At 38.3% G+C, this 15677-nt stretch overlaps 1 protein-coding gene across 1 annotated transcript in view; it reads left to right on the top strand.

Moving 5' to 3' along the window:
- Positions 1-15677, top strand: part of TNKS (tankyrase) — a 203089-nt gene that overhangs the window by 162572 nt on the left and 24840 nt on the right. Inside the window, exons 18-20 of the mRNA XM_053578550.1 lie at positions 1372-1560; positions 4342-4579; positions 5243-5325. Coding sequence (XP_053434525.1) covers positions 1372-1560; positions 4342-4579; positions 5243-5325 — 510 coding nt within the window. The remainder of the gene's footprint in view (positions 1-1371; positions 1561-4341; positions 4580-5242; positions 5326-15677) is intronic.

Below are 15677 nucleotides of genomic sequence, written 5' to 3'. Positions count from 1 at the left end.
GGAAATGGGCAGGAGAGTGAAGTGAATAAATAAATGATGCCCTCTCACCTGCACTCTAGTCTTTTCTGTCAAACCATTTATAGGACTGCAAAAGCTGCCCACCCCAAGTGAACTTTATCTGTCTTAGATTTTCACGCCTACTTATACTTTTATGACTTCAGTCCTGTTAATAGTTCTACCTTTGCTTTTTAATCTTCCCTCCAGAAAACTGTGGTCACCTTTGACTTTTCTATCTTTTTCTTCTTCAGTTACAAATTTGTCTTTTTCAATCCAATTTTTTTCTTTCAAATTTTCTCAGATTTAATCCTTCTTTCCCATTCTTCTGTTACCATCCCAGTTCAGCGTTCTCATCACCTCCTGCCCGCGTTATTAGTGTATCTGCTGCTAACAATTCCTCACTCCTAAATCATGGATGCCATAAACTAATTTTTATACAATGTTGTTTGGTTATGCTACTTTTTCAAAGGCTAAGATGAAAACATTGAGAATCTTTGAAATGAGTGTTTCAATAAATAGATCAGGTTGCAGTGGGTTGAAAGAGAAATGGGAAGGTAGGAAGAGGAGCCGTGTGTATAGAATGCTCATTTGAAAAGCTGGGCAGGTAGCTCAGACCATTGATAGAAGCCTTGAGATCAGGTACTAGTTTCACTTCACGTTTAAGATAAGCCTAAATATATTGAGGGCTGGATTTGTTTTTAAAGCCCATAAATAATTACAGAGTGAAAGAATTCTTGAGGAATTGAGATTTTGGAGGCGTCAAGAAAAGATAAGAGTCCACAGTACAGGTGGATGGATCAAAAAATTTTTTTTTCCTGAGAAAACTTCTATAAAGGATGAGAATACAGAGAGAGGGTGAAATCATTAAATAAGTGTAGGTGTGGTGTCTCATGCATTCTGGGAGGATTGCTTGAGGCTAGGAGGCTGAGATGGGAGGATTGCGTGAGGCTAGGAGGTAGAGGCCACCCTCAGCAAGAATAAGACCCATTTCTATTAAAAACAGAAAAACTAACTGGGCGCTGTAGCAGGTGCCTGTAGTCCCAGCTACTCAGGAGGCTGAGGCAAGAGGATTGCTTGAACCCAGAAGTTGAGGTTGCTATGAGCTGTAGCCTGGAGCAACACAGTGAGACTCTCACTGAGTAAGTACATGCATACATACTTAGGAACAGATGTACAAATTTACCTGATAGTATGTCCAGTGAACTAGATGATCTCATTCTTTTTTTTGTTGTTGTTGTTTTTGGAGTTTGGCCGGGGCTGGGTTCAAACCTGCTACCCTCAGTATATGGGGCCGGCGCCCTACTCACTGAGCCACAGGTGCCCCCCCCCCCATGATTTCATTCTTAACTCTGTGATCCTTTTGTTTTCCTTCAGCATGTTGACATAGCAGCATTACTGATAAAATACAACACATGTGTAAATGCGACGGACAAGTGGGCATTCACTCCTCTTCATGAAGCAGCCCAGAAGGGAAGGACACAGCTGTGCGCCCTTCTCCTGGCGCACGGTGCAGATCCCACTATGAAGAACCAAGAAGGCCAGACACCTTTAGACCTGGCAACAGTAAGTCCCATTTCAGATACTCAGTGTCCGCTACACTTTCAGAGATGACATTAAATTCTAGGACTGATAATAAGAATGAAGATTTCTTTCTGAACACTTCTGAGGTTTATACAATTTATATGAAATTTTGTCATACCTAGGCTGGTGGGAAAACATGAATCATAAGAAAATACATTTCTAACGTGTATCCTTAGAAAATTACAATTAGTGAAATATTTTGCACGTCTGTGTTTTTGTTGAACAACTAATGTTCATGATAATTTACCTGTCTATGAGATAGTCAAAGAAAAATTAACTCTTAGTAGTATACTAGTCTTATGACAATAGAGAAGTAAAGGAAGGCTGAGGCTGATGTCACCTGGTGTCACTTGTACAGCTGCATACAGCTGGTGGCTGGAACAGAAACCTAAAGATGGTTTCACGCATATGTCTGGGGCGTTGGCAGAGATGGCTAGAAGGATGAGTTCTCTCCATCTATCTCTCATGGTGTCCTATCATTATTAAGTAGTCTTGCTAGAATTTCTTTACAGAATGATTGCATCTCAAGAGAAAAAAAGCAAAAGCTGCCGTTCTTCTTTAAGGTTAAGCCTGGAACTGACAGTGCTGTCCCTTTTACCACATTCTGCTGTGCAAAGCAAGTCATAAGGTCAGCACAGATTCTGGGGTTCAGGAAAATAGACTCTACTTTCTTTAAAAGGAGAAGCAAAAAAATGGTGGCCATCTTTAATCTACCATAGTTCTCCCTGTGGATAAAAATTATTTACATTTTTCTCATATTCAAACTATATATGTGTCCCCTCCCCAGGAGGAGGCAGGTAGCTATCACTGGTCCATGGCATGTCTGAAATCCAGCGAGGCATGTATTATCAGGGCTGGCCACTCTAGGGTCAGGGGATGGTCCTTGATTAGGGTCTCCTTCTGTTCCCAGAGAGGCGTTTTCCATATTTCTTGGCTGTGTCCTCTGAATCATCCTTTTCTTTCTATAAGAAATGGCTCGAATTTACAGCTAAATGGCTTTCTTAACCTGTTCCCTGCTCCTAGAAATTTGGAGTCCCCGAGCCTTTTTCAGTTGATCTATCTGCCCCTTTTGGTCCTAACTGGTACACCTTCTTTATAAACTTCTGGGTTTCCCCATCAAGTTATAAGCCACTACATCAAACAAAAGTCCTAGCCACAAATTTCTTCAAGATTGGAGCCTTTCGTTTTTTGTTTTTTTTTGTAGAGACAGAGTCTCACTTTATGGCCCTCGGTAGAGTGCCGTGGCCTCACACAGAAGATTGGAGCCTTTCTAATTTGGATTGGAAGTCAAGGTGCAGGGCTCGAAAGATTCTGAGCTCTTTCATTAACTATGGAGTTCACAAAGTACCACTTAAAGGTCTTTTTAAGACTTTTAGGTAATATACTCATACTTCTGAGTTAATTTTTACTCTGAGGCCATCTCAACATCCTGAATTTGTCCTTTGGCCTGAGGTATTGTCTTACTTTGAGAAACTTTTGTTTGGTGGAAAGTCAGTTTAGCCATCTCTGCCAACACCCCAGATATATATTTTCCAAGGTGTCAAATCCTGGTAAATATATTTCCTTGAAGAGTACTGAACAGTTTCTTTCTTAGTTCGTTTCTGTCTTATTGTCCTTTATCAGGCAGATAAAAGAAGCCAGTCCAGTTGACAAAGTCAGCCTTCTCTCTGGAAATCTCCTTAGCCAAATCCCCAAGTTTCTTAGGTTTGCTTTCTGCCTTCCATAATGTCTCATGTGCGAGGGTTGCCAAACACTTGACAACACAGAAGCAATGCCCCTTTCTCCAGCCTCCGACAACACTTGCCTAACTACCTTGCACAAGCAGTCTCCCCTGATGGTCACCCTGTCACCCGTCCTGCTCCAGCCTAAGCCATATGTCCAGTAGCATCCCAATTTCCATGTCATTTCCATATTGCTGTATAACAGCCATCCCAAAATCTTCTGAGCTGAGCCAGGCAGTTCTGCTGTTTATACAGCTACCTTCAGCTGGGAACTCTGCTGAGGCCAGAGCTGCCAAGGTAGCCTTTCACGCTGCAGGGCTCTCTCTGTGGAATATCCCGTCATCTCTCAGTGCTCCAGCCCCAACTCTGTACAACATGGCAGATGGCTTCTAAGAAAGTCAGCGTAGACACTGCCAGTCCTCTTCAGGCCTGGCTGAAAAGCCTCAGGATATCACTTCTGTATTCTGTTGGTCAGAGCAACTCATAGGACAAAGTAGATTTAATGCGAAGGAAACAGAGGTGACATGTGGATGGGAGGAAGGAGCTGATGGCTGTCTTAGAGATGATCTCCTGTGTACTGCAATAACAGTCATAACTAATACTTACAAACTGTAAAATCCATAAATATATGAGCCAGGTTAAAGTGTCACCCCTATAAAATTTCACCAGATGTCAATCGTACATTAAATTATTAAAGCGCACTAAATAACCAAAGATTATTGTAGTTGTTTAATCATAAACCAAACATAGTAAATACGGAAATTCCTTCTAATGAAGAATGAGATTCAACTCTCTGAAAGTGCTTCTCTTTAAATGAAAGAAGAAATATTTTTAAAGATCACATAATTTCTCTAGTTCTGTCTACTAAAACTACTGAGAAATTTTGGAGCTGGGGAGAAAAGAAGGAAAAAGGAAGGAATAATCTAAAATCGATAGCGAATAATGAGGTATTCATTAAGGGAAATATTTACGAAGCTTTTTATCCTTAGTAAAAATGACATCTTTTAAAAATATGTTTGTTTTTTTTAATTATTATTTTTAGGCTGACGACATCAGAGCGCTGCTGATAGATGCCATGCCCCCAGAGGCCTTACCTACCTGTTTTAAACCTCAAGCTACTGTAGTGAGCGCTGCTTTGATCTCACCAGCATCCACCCCATCCTGCCTCTCTGCGGCTAGCAGCATAGATAACCTCACTGGCCCCTTAGCAGAGTTGGCAGTAGGAGGAACCTCTAACGCGGGAGACGGTGCAGCCGGTGCAGAGAGGAAGGAAGGAGAAGGTGGGTATACCCTGTCCACCCATTTCATTTATGTACGCTGTTTTTTATGGAACAGATTTACTTTTTTCTACTGGAAATTATTGAACTCCTCACTTAGTAAATACATCCTATCTGTAAGCTTTCATACACACATCTTATAAAGAAATACTTCCTCATAGAAGACTACCAAATTCCTCAGCATCCACTTTTTTATAAAGGATGTCTATTTCCGACCACAGTATTTTATTGAACTACTGAGCAGGCCTTATTACTGAAATTATGTCAGCAAACAACTGAGAAGTTATTTAAGGGATGGAAACTAAAACAATAGCTGGTATATTTCGACTTTTTTATATAATTCATTGAAAGCATTAGATTATATCGAATAAAATAGTATTTTGTAATATTAGAATTATAATTTCTGCTATCCTAATTATATTTTATAACCTATAATTCTATGTGCTAACTATAATATTAGAATTAACATAAATACTATTGATTTGATAAAGATACAGTACTTTCACTTCTCAACCAAATTCAGAGTAACTTGATGTATTATGCATTCTGTATTATTTTATGTAGAATTCCTGTATGGCCACAGGTGTCGGCCTTGCCTTTAAATAGATAGTGAAACTTCCTTTAGATGCTTGAAATTCTGAGAAACTGTAATATGTTTCTGTTTAGTTGCGGGTCTTGACATGAATATCAGCCAATTCCTAAAAAGCCTTGGCCTTGAACACCTTCGGGATATCTTTGAAACAGAACAGGTAAACTTTCTTGTACAGTATTTGAGTCTTTTTTAGTTAAATATTAAGAGTTATTAATCACCACCCACTCTTTTTTGCTTCTTAGTAGCTATTTTAAACCTCACAGTGTATTTCTATAGAAGCCAGGGGAACCTAGTAGGTTATAGTCTCCCTCAAATTGACTAGCAGGTGGTAGTCTTTAATTGTTATTTTTATAAGCAATCTGGCTCTCTTGTTTTATTATTTGGCAACACTTAGACCATGAGACTACCTCAAAAGAAATATTTTTAGAGTTCTCTTTGTTGTTTTGGTTTCTAAAAAGTGTTGTCATTGATTCATCTCATTTCACTATTGATGGGACTAGACTCCTGAAGTCATTGCCATTGCTGTAATTTGGAAAGCAAATAATACTTAAGGACTTGTACGTTTTTATAATTGCTCCTTTATGACGTTTCTTTTGTCCAGTTGGAATCTGAAAAAAGTGTTGAACCAAAAATTAGCCACACACTCTAATAGATTCATTCTATTTTCAGACACATCTTAAATGTCTTTAAAGGCCTATCATTGGGGCACTTATGAATTAGAATCTTTCTGTTTGCTGTGCTGTTTTTACACAGGATAATGAGTTTTTAACTTAATACTGTTTTATTATCATAGCATTAAATATCAAATGATAACAAATTCCTGAGTTTAAATTGACTATTGATATACAGAGAATCTTAGGATGGGAAAGGTGTTTAGAGATGACTCAGTCATTGTCCCAGGTTTAGGAATAACCTCTGTAGCATTCCTGTCAGTCCTCCAGCCAATGAAGACAGCTGGTTATGGTTTGGTGCAGGTGTAATAGAATGCTTGTAATTTAAGGAGTATCAAATGTATATCTAATCCATTTGTTTAAGATTTATGCTTACCTAATTTTGCCTAGAAATCTAATCACAAGTCCTTGACTGAAGTATTAAGTTTTGTATGGCTACCATAATAGATTACCCTAAACTTAGGTAAAGAACAGAAATTCATTCTCTCACAGTTCTGGGAGTCAGAAGTCTGAAATTAATATTTTGGCAGGCTGTGCTCCCTATAGAGGGTCTAGGAGAGGATCCGACTTCTACCTCTTCAAGACGCCAGTGGTCAGCAGCTTCCTTGGCTCCTGGCCACATTATTCCGATTTCTGCTTTCATCCATGCATTGCTTTCTCCTCGGTGTATCTCTTGTAAGAACATTTGTGTTGAATTTAGGACCTACCAATATAATCCAGGATGATCTCCTCGTCTCCAGTTCCTTAACTTAATTACATCTGCAAACACCTTTTTCCAAACATGGTAACATTCACAGGCGGTGACGATTAGAACATGGGCATGTTTTCTTGAGGGCTGTCGTGAGCCCACTACACTACAACACAGGAAAGCCCTTCATGTCTTTTCAAGGCCTGGTAACTTAATGTGGACGTTTCAACCCCCTGCCTCAACAGATCTTCCCCTATTTTAGATAAGTTTATATGTTTATTTCAATATTTTTTATATGACATAGTTTCCAAATTCTTCACCATCTTTTTGCCCCATGCTTGTTACTTTCTAGGCTTATCGTCAATTTGGAGTTAATTAAAAACCTTGGGTCTTTTTTTTCTTTTTCATAATAGTTATACTGTTAAGGTTTTCTTCTGGTTTCTTTTCCTTTTTTGTTTTTTAGCTAAATAATTTTTTAATATTATTTATTGTAGTCCATCTGTAATTTTTTTTTTGAAGCAGTCTCTTATTCTGTTGCCCTGGGTAGAGAGTGCCTGGCATCACAGCTCACAGCAACCTCAAATTCTTGGGTTTGAGCAATCCTCTTTCGTCAGCCTCCCCAGTAGCTGGGACAATAAGCACATACCACCACGCCCAGCTAGTTTTTCTATTTTTAGTAGAGATGGAGTCTTGCTCGGGCTCATCTCAAACTCCCGAGCTCAAGTAGTCACCTGTGTCGGCCTCCTAGAGTGCTGAGATTACAGGCGTGAGCCACCGAGCCTGGCCTCATCTTGAATGTTCTTATTGACCAACACAGTTAAGTAGAAATAGCGTTGGACTAAAAGAAGAACTTATTCTAGTTATTTCCACCCTCTTACTAGGCTGTGTAAAGTTGGGTTAAAATAACATTTGTTCTGTCACCTCCCAATAAAATACCTACTAATGTCCAGACAGTTAAAATTTCCATTCACATTATGCTTCTGTGTCAGTTTGGGGTTTTTTTTGTTGTTGTTTGTTTGTTTGTTTGTTTGAGACAGAGTCTCAAGCTGTTACCCTGGGTAGAGTGCCATGGGGACCTCGTAGCTCACAGCAACCTCCAACTGTTGGGCTCAAGTGGTCCTCTTGCCTCAGTTTTTTGTATTTTTAGTAGAGACGGGGGTCTCGCTCTGGCTTAGGCTGGTTTCTTTGAACCTGTGAGCTCAAGCAATCCACCCGCCTCAGCCTCCCAGAGTGCTATGACTACAGGCGTGAGCCACCACACCTGGCCTTCTGTGTCGGTTTTTAACATACACTTTACTGAAGCAGCAGATGCGCCTTCTGTGTGGGGAGGAGGACTTTATAGATACTGTAATCGTTTCCTTTTCCTACCATTTATTCATCTTCTGGTTTAGAGATTTCTTATGAGAATATCTTAAACAGTAAAAACCCTTTTCCCTTATTCTCTCCCTGAAAGTATGAATGCAGTTTTAAAAGCATTTTATTCTATTATCACCTTGTTAGAGCCATGTCTCGTCTTCCTAAATCACACCCCCAATAATTGTGAAGTTTTAAACACACCTTACTTAACAACCTAAAAACCCTAATTCAAACAAATAACTTCAATTGACTGTTGAAAGTTTTCCAAAGAACATAATTTTCTTTTTCGGTTTGCGCTGTATGTTTTCTTTTTTTCTTTTTTACTTTAAATTGTATATTCTCTGTCAATAACTGACTTCCTGTGGCATTTTTATCTCATTTTATTGATTCTTACATCATATCGATGGCTTTATCAATTTCATTGTTCTTTTTTTTCACTGCAGTTTTGTTCTGAGTAAATGGTCCCACTGATTTTCTTTTGGCCAGAATAACCTTCATATCCTTTTCTTGATCGATATGCTGACTGTTGCATTTAATGTATATAACGTAGCACAGTTCCTTTCCTCCAGACAAGTGATACTACCTTTCTGTGTGTGGAACTGTGTGGAACTGTCCTCTGGCCCAGTTGTCAAGCAATCAAATATATTTTATTTTAATTGCAAATGTTATTTACCTAGCCTTCGGTTATAAAGTAACAAATTCACTCGTCTCTTCCATAACTTCCCTTAGAATTTTCTCCCTTTTACATTCCATATCAGGCCAGTAATAGGTGATGATGGTTAACATATTTGTGGAGTAGGGGAAGAGTGAGGGCATGCATTGTACCTACTTAATTCATGTTTATTTAGTTAATCCAGGGAGCCATTCTGTTCCCTAAGATGCTTTGGTATCTGTTCCTGTTCATGGATACTTCTCTCCCTGTGGAGTGTGGAATATAGTTACTTTATTTCTGGTTCCAGAGAAACTTTCCTCAGAGCTTCATAGCCTCACCTTTCCTCAGTTATTTTCTCTGAAGTCTCTAAAATAAATTGTCTTATTTCCCATAGACACTTGGCCATGTTTCATATTAAATAATATATTCCTGTATCTTCTGTTGTTAGTTAACTGTAGTAGCAGTGTAATTTTGGCCCTTCCTTTATAACATAGCTTCCTGCCTAGAATACTTTTTCTATGGAAAAGCCATTCAAGTTACATTGCAATTCCTGGAACATAAATGCTGTGACTTGGAAGACTTGTGGATGTATTTATGATCTATATTTTCATAGAAAGTGACCGTATAAATTTTGATTTTAAAATGTTTAAAGACAAAAGCATGGCCTCAAGTAAATTCCCTTGAACATGATGAACGTAAAGTCAGTTCTTATTACCACTACTCTTGCCTTCAGCCTTTTAAACCCAAGTAAAAGAAAGACCTTTTTATTGGAACTCTTAATTTTCACTCCCAACCCCACATAAAATGCACAGATTTTAGAAGCTAGAGGTAGCCCTCCTTAAAGTGCCTTATATGCAAGATGATTTTAACTGATACTGGGTAAGTATCAGTTACTTAAATTACATACCACAATCTTTATTCTTTAGATTATAATTTTATTTTACTGTGTGCTAGATATAAATAGCCAAACAAACTTAGGATTTCCTGGATGTCGCTAAGTCAAAGTGTTTTTTCAAAGTGTGTTAATTTAAAGATGATTTTCAGAAAAACATTTCTAACACCATACAGGGCTGTAAAAGCCCTGCATCTTAGAACATGTCTGTAATCCAGTTAACCTGCTTTCCTTCCAGATATTTCCAATTCTTTTATTGAAAAAATAGTCTTGCCTGTGGCTCAAGGAGTAGGGCGCCGGTCCCATATGCCGGAGGTGGAGGGTTCAAACCCAGCCTCGGCCAAAAAAAAAAAAAAAAAAGAAAGAAAACATAGCCTTATAGTCAGTCACCCAGCTTCAGAGTTTTGAAATAACCTTTAATTACTTTCATTTTTTTTTTTTTTATTGTTGGGGATTCATTGAGGGTACAATAAACCAGGTTACACTGATTGCATTTGTTAGGTAAAGTCCCTCTTGCAATCCTGTCTTGCCCCTAGAAGGTGTGGCACACACCAAGGCCCCACCCCTCCCTCCTTCCCTCTCTCTGCTCTTCTTTTCCCCACACCTCCCTCCTTCTTTCTCCCTCTGCTCTCTGCTTCCCCCACCATGACCTTAATAGTCGTTAATTGTCCTCATATCAAAATTGAGTACATAGGATTCATGCTTCTCCATTCTTGTGATGCTTTACTGAGAATAATGTCTTCCACTTCCATCCAGATTAATACAAAAGATGTAAAGTCTCCATTTTTTTTAAATGGCTGAATAGTATTCCATGGTATACATATACCACAGCTTGTTAATCCATTCCTGGGTTGGTGGGCATTTAGGCTGTTTCCACATTTTGGCGATTGTAAATTGAGCTGTAGTAAACAGTCTAGTACAAGTGTCCTTATGATAAAAGGATTTTTTTCCTTCTGGGTAGATGCCCAGTAATGAGATTGCAGGATCAAATGGGAGGTCTAGCTTGAGTGCATTGAGGTTTCTCCATACTTCCTTCCAGAAAGGTTGTACTAGTTTGCAGTCCCACCAGCAGTGTAAAAGTGTTCCCTTCTCTCCACATCCACGCCAGCATCGCAGTTTTGAGATTTTGTGATGTGGGCCATTCTTGCTGGGATTAGATAGTATCTCAGGGTGGTTTTGATTTGCACTTCTCTATTAGATAGGGATGATGAACATTTTTTGATACGTTTATTAGCCATTAGTCTGTCTTCTTTAGAGAAGGTTCCATTCATGTTTCTTGCCCATTGATATATGGGATTGTTGGCTTTTTTCATGTGGATTAATTTGAGTTCTCTATAGATCCTAGTTATCAAGCTTTTGTCTGATTGAAAATATGCAAATATCCTTTCCCATTGTGTAGGTTGTCTATTTGCTTTGGTTGTTGTCTCCTTAGCTGTACAGAAGCTTTTCAGTTTAATGAAGTCCCATTTGTTTATTTTCGTTGTTGCAATTGCTATGGCAGTCTTCTTCATGAAGTCTTTCCCCAGGCCAATATCTTCCAGTGTTTTTCCTATGCTTTCTTTGAGGATTTTTATTGTTTCATGCCTTAAATTTAAGTCCTTTATTCATCTTGAATCAAGTTTTGTGAGTGGGGAAAGGTGGGGGTCCAGTTTCAGTCTTTTACATGTGGATATCCAGTTCTCCCAACACCATTTATTGAATAAGGAGTCTTTCCCCCAGGGTATGTTCTTGTTTGGTTTATCAAAGATTAGGTGGTTGTAAGATGTTAGTTTCATTTCTTGGTTTTCAATTCCATTCCAAGTGTCTATGTCTCTATTTTTGTGCCAGTACCATGCTGTCTTGACCACTATGGATTTGTAGTACAGCCTAAAATCTGGTATGGTGATGCCCCCAGCTTTATTTTTATTACTAAGAACTGCATTAGCTATACGGGGTTTTTTCCGGTTCCATACAAAATGTGGAATCATTTTTTCCAAATCTTGAAAGTATGACGTTGGTATTTTGATAGGAATGGCATTGAATAGGTAGATTGCTTTGGGAAGTATAGACATTTTAACAATGTTGATTCTTCCCATCCATGAGCATGGTATGTTCTTCTATTTGTTAATATCCTCTGCTATTTCCTTTCTGATGATTTCATAATTTTCTCTATAGAGGTCCTTTACCTCTTTTATTTGGTATATTCCTAGGTATTTCATTTTCTTCAAAACTATGGTGAAAGGAGTTGTGTCCTTAATTAGCTTCTCATCTTGACTGTTATTGGTGTATACAAAGGCTGCTGACTTGTAGACGTTGATTTTATATCCTGAAACATTACTGTAATTTTTGATGACTTCTAGGAGTCTTGTGGTTGAGTCTTTGGGATTCTCTAAGTATAAGATCATGTCATCAGCAAAGAGGGAGAGTTTGACCTCCTCTGCTCCCATTTGGATTCCCTTTATTTCCTTGTCTTGCCTAACTGTATTGGCTAGAACTTCCAGCACTACGTTGAATAGTAAAGGTGACAGAGGACAGCCTTGTCTGGTTCCAGTTCTAAGAGGAAAAGCTTTCAGTTTTACTCCATTCAGTGAAATATTAGCTGTGGGTTTGTCATAGGTAGCTTCAGTCAGTTTTAGAAATGTGCCACCTATGCCTATACTCTCCAGTGTTCTAGTTAGAAAAGGATGCTGGATTTTATTGAATGCTTTTTCTGCATCTATTGAGAAGATCATGTGATCTTTATTTTGGCCTCTGTTAATACAGTGGATAACATTTATGAAATTGTGTATGTTAAACCAGCCTTGCATTCTGGGATGAAACCTATTTGATCATGATGTATGACTTTTTTGTTGATAAGCTGTAATCTGTTGGCTAGGATTTTGTTGAGAATTTTTGCATCTATATTCAGGAGTGAAATTGGTCTGAAATTCTCCTTTTTGTTTGGGTCATTTCCTGGTATTGGTATCAGGTTGATGTTTGCTTCATAGAATGTGTTGGGGAAGATTCCTTCTTCCTCAATTTTTTGGAATAATTTCTGAAGTACAGGAATACGCTCTTCCTTGAAGGTTTGATAGAATTCTGGTGTGAAGCCATCTGGACCAGGGCATTTTTTGGTTGCAAGATTTTTTATTGTTTCTTTAATCTCAGTGCTTGAAATTGGTCTGTTCAGGAGCTCTATGTCTTCCTGGCTAAGTCTAGGGAGAGTGTGTGATTCCAAATATTGATCCATTTCCTCCACATTGTCAAATTTCTGGGCATAGAGTTTCTGGTAGTATTCAGAGATGATCTCTTGTATCTCTGTGGGATCAGTTGTTATTTCCCCTTTATCATTTCTGATTGAGGTTACTAGAGATTTTACTTTTCTATTTCTCATTAGTCTGGCCAATGGTTTATCTATTTTATTTATTTTTTTCCAAAAACCAGCTCCTTGTTTCATTAATTTTCTGAATGATTCTTTTATTTTCAATTTCATTGATCTCTGATTTGATTTTGGATATTTCTTTTCTTCTACTGGGTTTAGGCTTAGATTGTCCTTGTTTTTCCAATTCCATAAGATGGCTTGAGAGTTTGTTGATGTGTTCTCTTTCTGTTTTTCGAATGTAGGCATCTAAAGTGATAAACTTTCCTCTCAAAACCGCTTTTGCAATATCCCACAGGTTTTGGTAGCTTGTGTCTTCATTGTTTTTATGCTCAAGGAAGTTAATGATTTCCTTTTTTATGTCTTCCTGCACCCATCTATTATTCAACAGAAGATTGTTTAATTTCCATGCCTTTGTGTAGGGTTGAACATTTTTGTTACAGTTGAGTTCCAGATTTAGTGCCTTATGGTCTGAGAAGATACAAGATGAAATTTCAGTTCTTTTGATTCTGTTGATATTTGTTTTGTGTCCCAGGATAGGATCAATTTTGGAGAATGTTCCATGGGGTGATGAGAAGAATGTATATTTATCTTTGGGATGGAGTGTTCCATATGTATCTGTCAAGCACAGTTGTCCTAGGGTCTCATTTAAATCTCTTATATCTTTGTTTAATTTCTGTTCAGAGGATCTTTCCAGCTCTAAGAGGAGTGTTAAAGTCCCCTGTTATTATGGTATTTTCGGATATCATATTGCTCAGACTGAGTAAGGTCTGTTTCAAGAATCTGGGAGCATTTAAATTGGGTGCATAAGTATTTAGAATTGAAACGTCTTCTTGTTGTATTTTTCCCTTGACCAATATAAAGTGATCATCTTCGTCTTTTTTGACTTTAGTTGCTTTAAATCCACATGTATCTGAAAATAAGATTACAACTCCTCTTTTCTTCTGAATTCCATTTGCCTGAAATACTGTCTTCCAACCCTTGACTCGGAGTTTTAATTTGTCTGTTGAAGCCAGGTGTGTTTCTTGCAGACAGAAAATGGATGGCTTGTGTTTTTAAAGCCCGTCAGCCCATCTATGTCTCTTTAGTGGGGAATTCAAGCCATTAACATTTATTGAGATAATTGATAAGTGTGGTAGTATTCTATTCATCTTATTTTATGAGAGTCTATTGCTCAGTTTTATTTTTTGCATCAGTGTGGAAGTTAGGTTCTGTCCTTTAATTTCTAAGTTCTTACTTTGCTGCTGTTCCGTTGTAATGGCAGTGTGTAGAACAGGTTGAAGTATTTCCTGCAGAGCTGGTCTTGTTGTGGCGAATTTCCTCAATGTTTGTATATCCGTAAATGATTTGATTTCTCCATCAATTTTAAAGCTTAGCTTAACAGGGTACAGAATTCTGGGCTGGAAATTGTTCTGTTTAAGTAGATTAAAGGTAGATGACCATTGTCTTCTTGCTTGGAAAGTTTTATTAGAGAAGTCTTTAGTCACTCTGATGGATTTGCCCCTGTAGGTTAACTGGCGCTTACTCCTGGCAGCTTGCAGAATCTTTTCTTTTGTCTTGACTTTGGACAGGTTCATCACAATGTGTTTTGGAGAAGCTCGGTTAGAGTTGAAGCAACCTGGGGTCCCATATCCCTCTGAAAGCAGTACGTCAGAATCTTTGGTGATATTTGGGAAATTTTCATTTATAATATTCTCTAGTATGGCTTCCATTCCTCTGGGGCATTCTTCTTCCCCTTCTGGGATTCCTATAACTCGTATGTTGGAACACGTCATGAAGTCCCATAATTCTGACAGTGAACGTTCTGCTTTCTCTCTCTTCTTTTCTGCCTCTTTAACTATCTGAGTTATCTCAAGAACTTTGTCCTCTACCTCTGAATTGCTTTCTTCTGCATGGTCTAACCTGTTACTGATATTTTCCATTGCATCTTTAAGTTCCCTAATTGACTGCTTCAGTTCCCTCAGCTCCACTATATCCTTTCTATATTCTTCATATCATTCATCTCTTATTTGATTCTGTTTTTGGATTTCCTTTTGGTTATTTTCCACTTTATTAGCAGTTTCCTTCATTGTTTCCATCATTTTCTTCATTGTTTTCATCATGTGTATTCTAAATTCCCTTTCTGTCATTCCTAACATTTATTTATAGGTGGAATCCTCTACAGTTGCTACCTCCTGGTCCCTTGGAGGGGTTGCTCTGGACTGGTTCTTCATGTTGCCTGGAGTTTTCTGCTGATTCTTCCTCATGAGTGATTTCTTTTATCTGTTTCCTTGCCCTGATTTTCCTTTCACTTGTCTTGCTCTTTAAGTTCCCGTGCCTGTGGACTAAGGTTTCGATGAGTCCTTTTGGTACAGGACCAGAAGGATGAGAAGGTTGAAGAGCAAGAAGGGATAAAAGAAAGAAAGAACGAAAAGAAAATAGAGAAAAGAGAGAGGTTGGGTAAAAGGGAATATTGACAAAAAGAAGAGAGGCACAGAAAGAGGGAGACAGAGCAATATAGGTGTACAGTAGGGTACTTTGACGCAATCTTAAAAACACCCCAACCTCTGGGGTTGCCAGTTTGGGTGGTTCCCTTGAGGTCAGCATCTCTTTGCTAACCTGATCGGACACAGTACCCCATTTCCACCTAGTAGGGAGGAAGGACAAAAATGCTATAAATCAAAATAAGCAAACAGAAAACTTTATGGGATAAAATTGGGTGAAAAACCAAATAATAGGTTTGTAATATTCTCTAGTATGGCTTCCATTCCTCTGGGGCATTCTTCTTCCCCTTTTGGGATTCCTATAACTCGTATGTTGGAACAAGCAAAAATGAAGTTCTAATTATTGAAAAAGGCAGCAATGGGAAATTGTATTTAAACTAGAAAAATGGAGAAAGAAAAGGAAAGAAAAAATCGGTATGGAAAGGGTTGA

The sequence above is a fragment of the Nycticebus coucang genome, chromosome 24, assembly GCF_027406575.1.
Source record: "Nycticebus coucang isolate mNycCou1 chromosome 24, mNycCou1.pri, whole genome shotgun sequence".
NCBI classification, from domain to species: Eukaryota; Metazoa; Chordata; class Mammalia; order Primates; family Lorisidae; genus Nycticebus; species Nycticebus coucang.
This window is presented reverse-complemented; position numbering and strand designations above follow the sequence as displayed.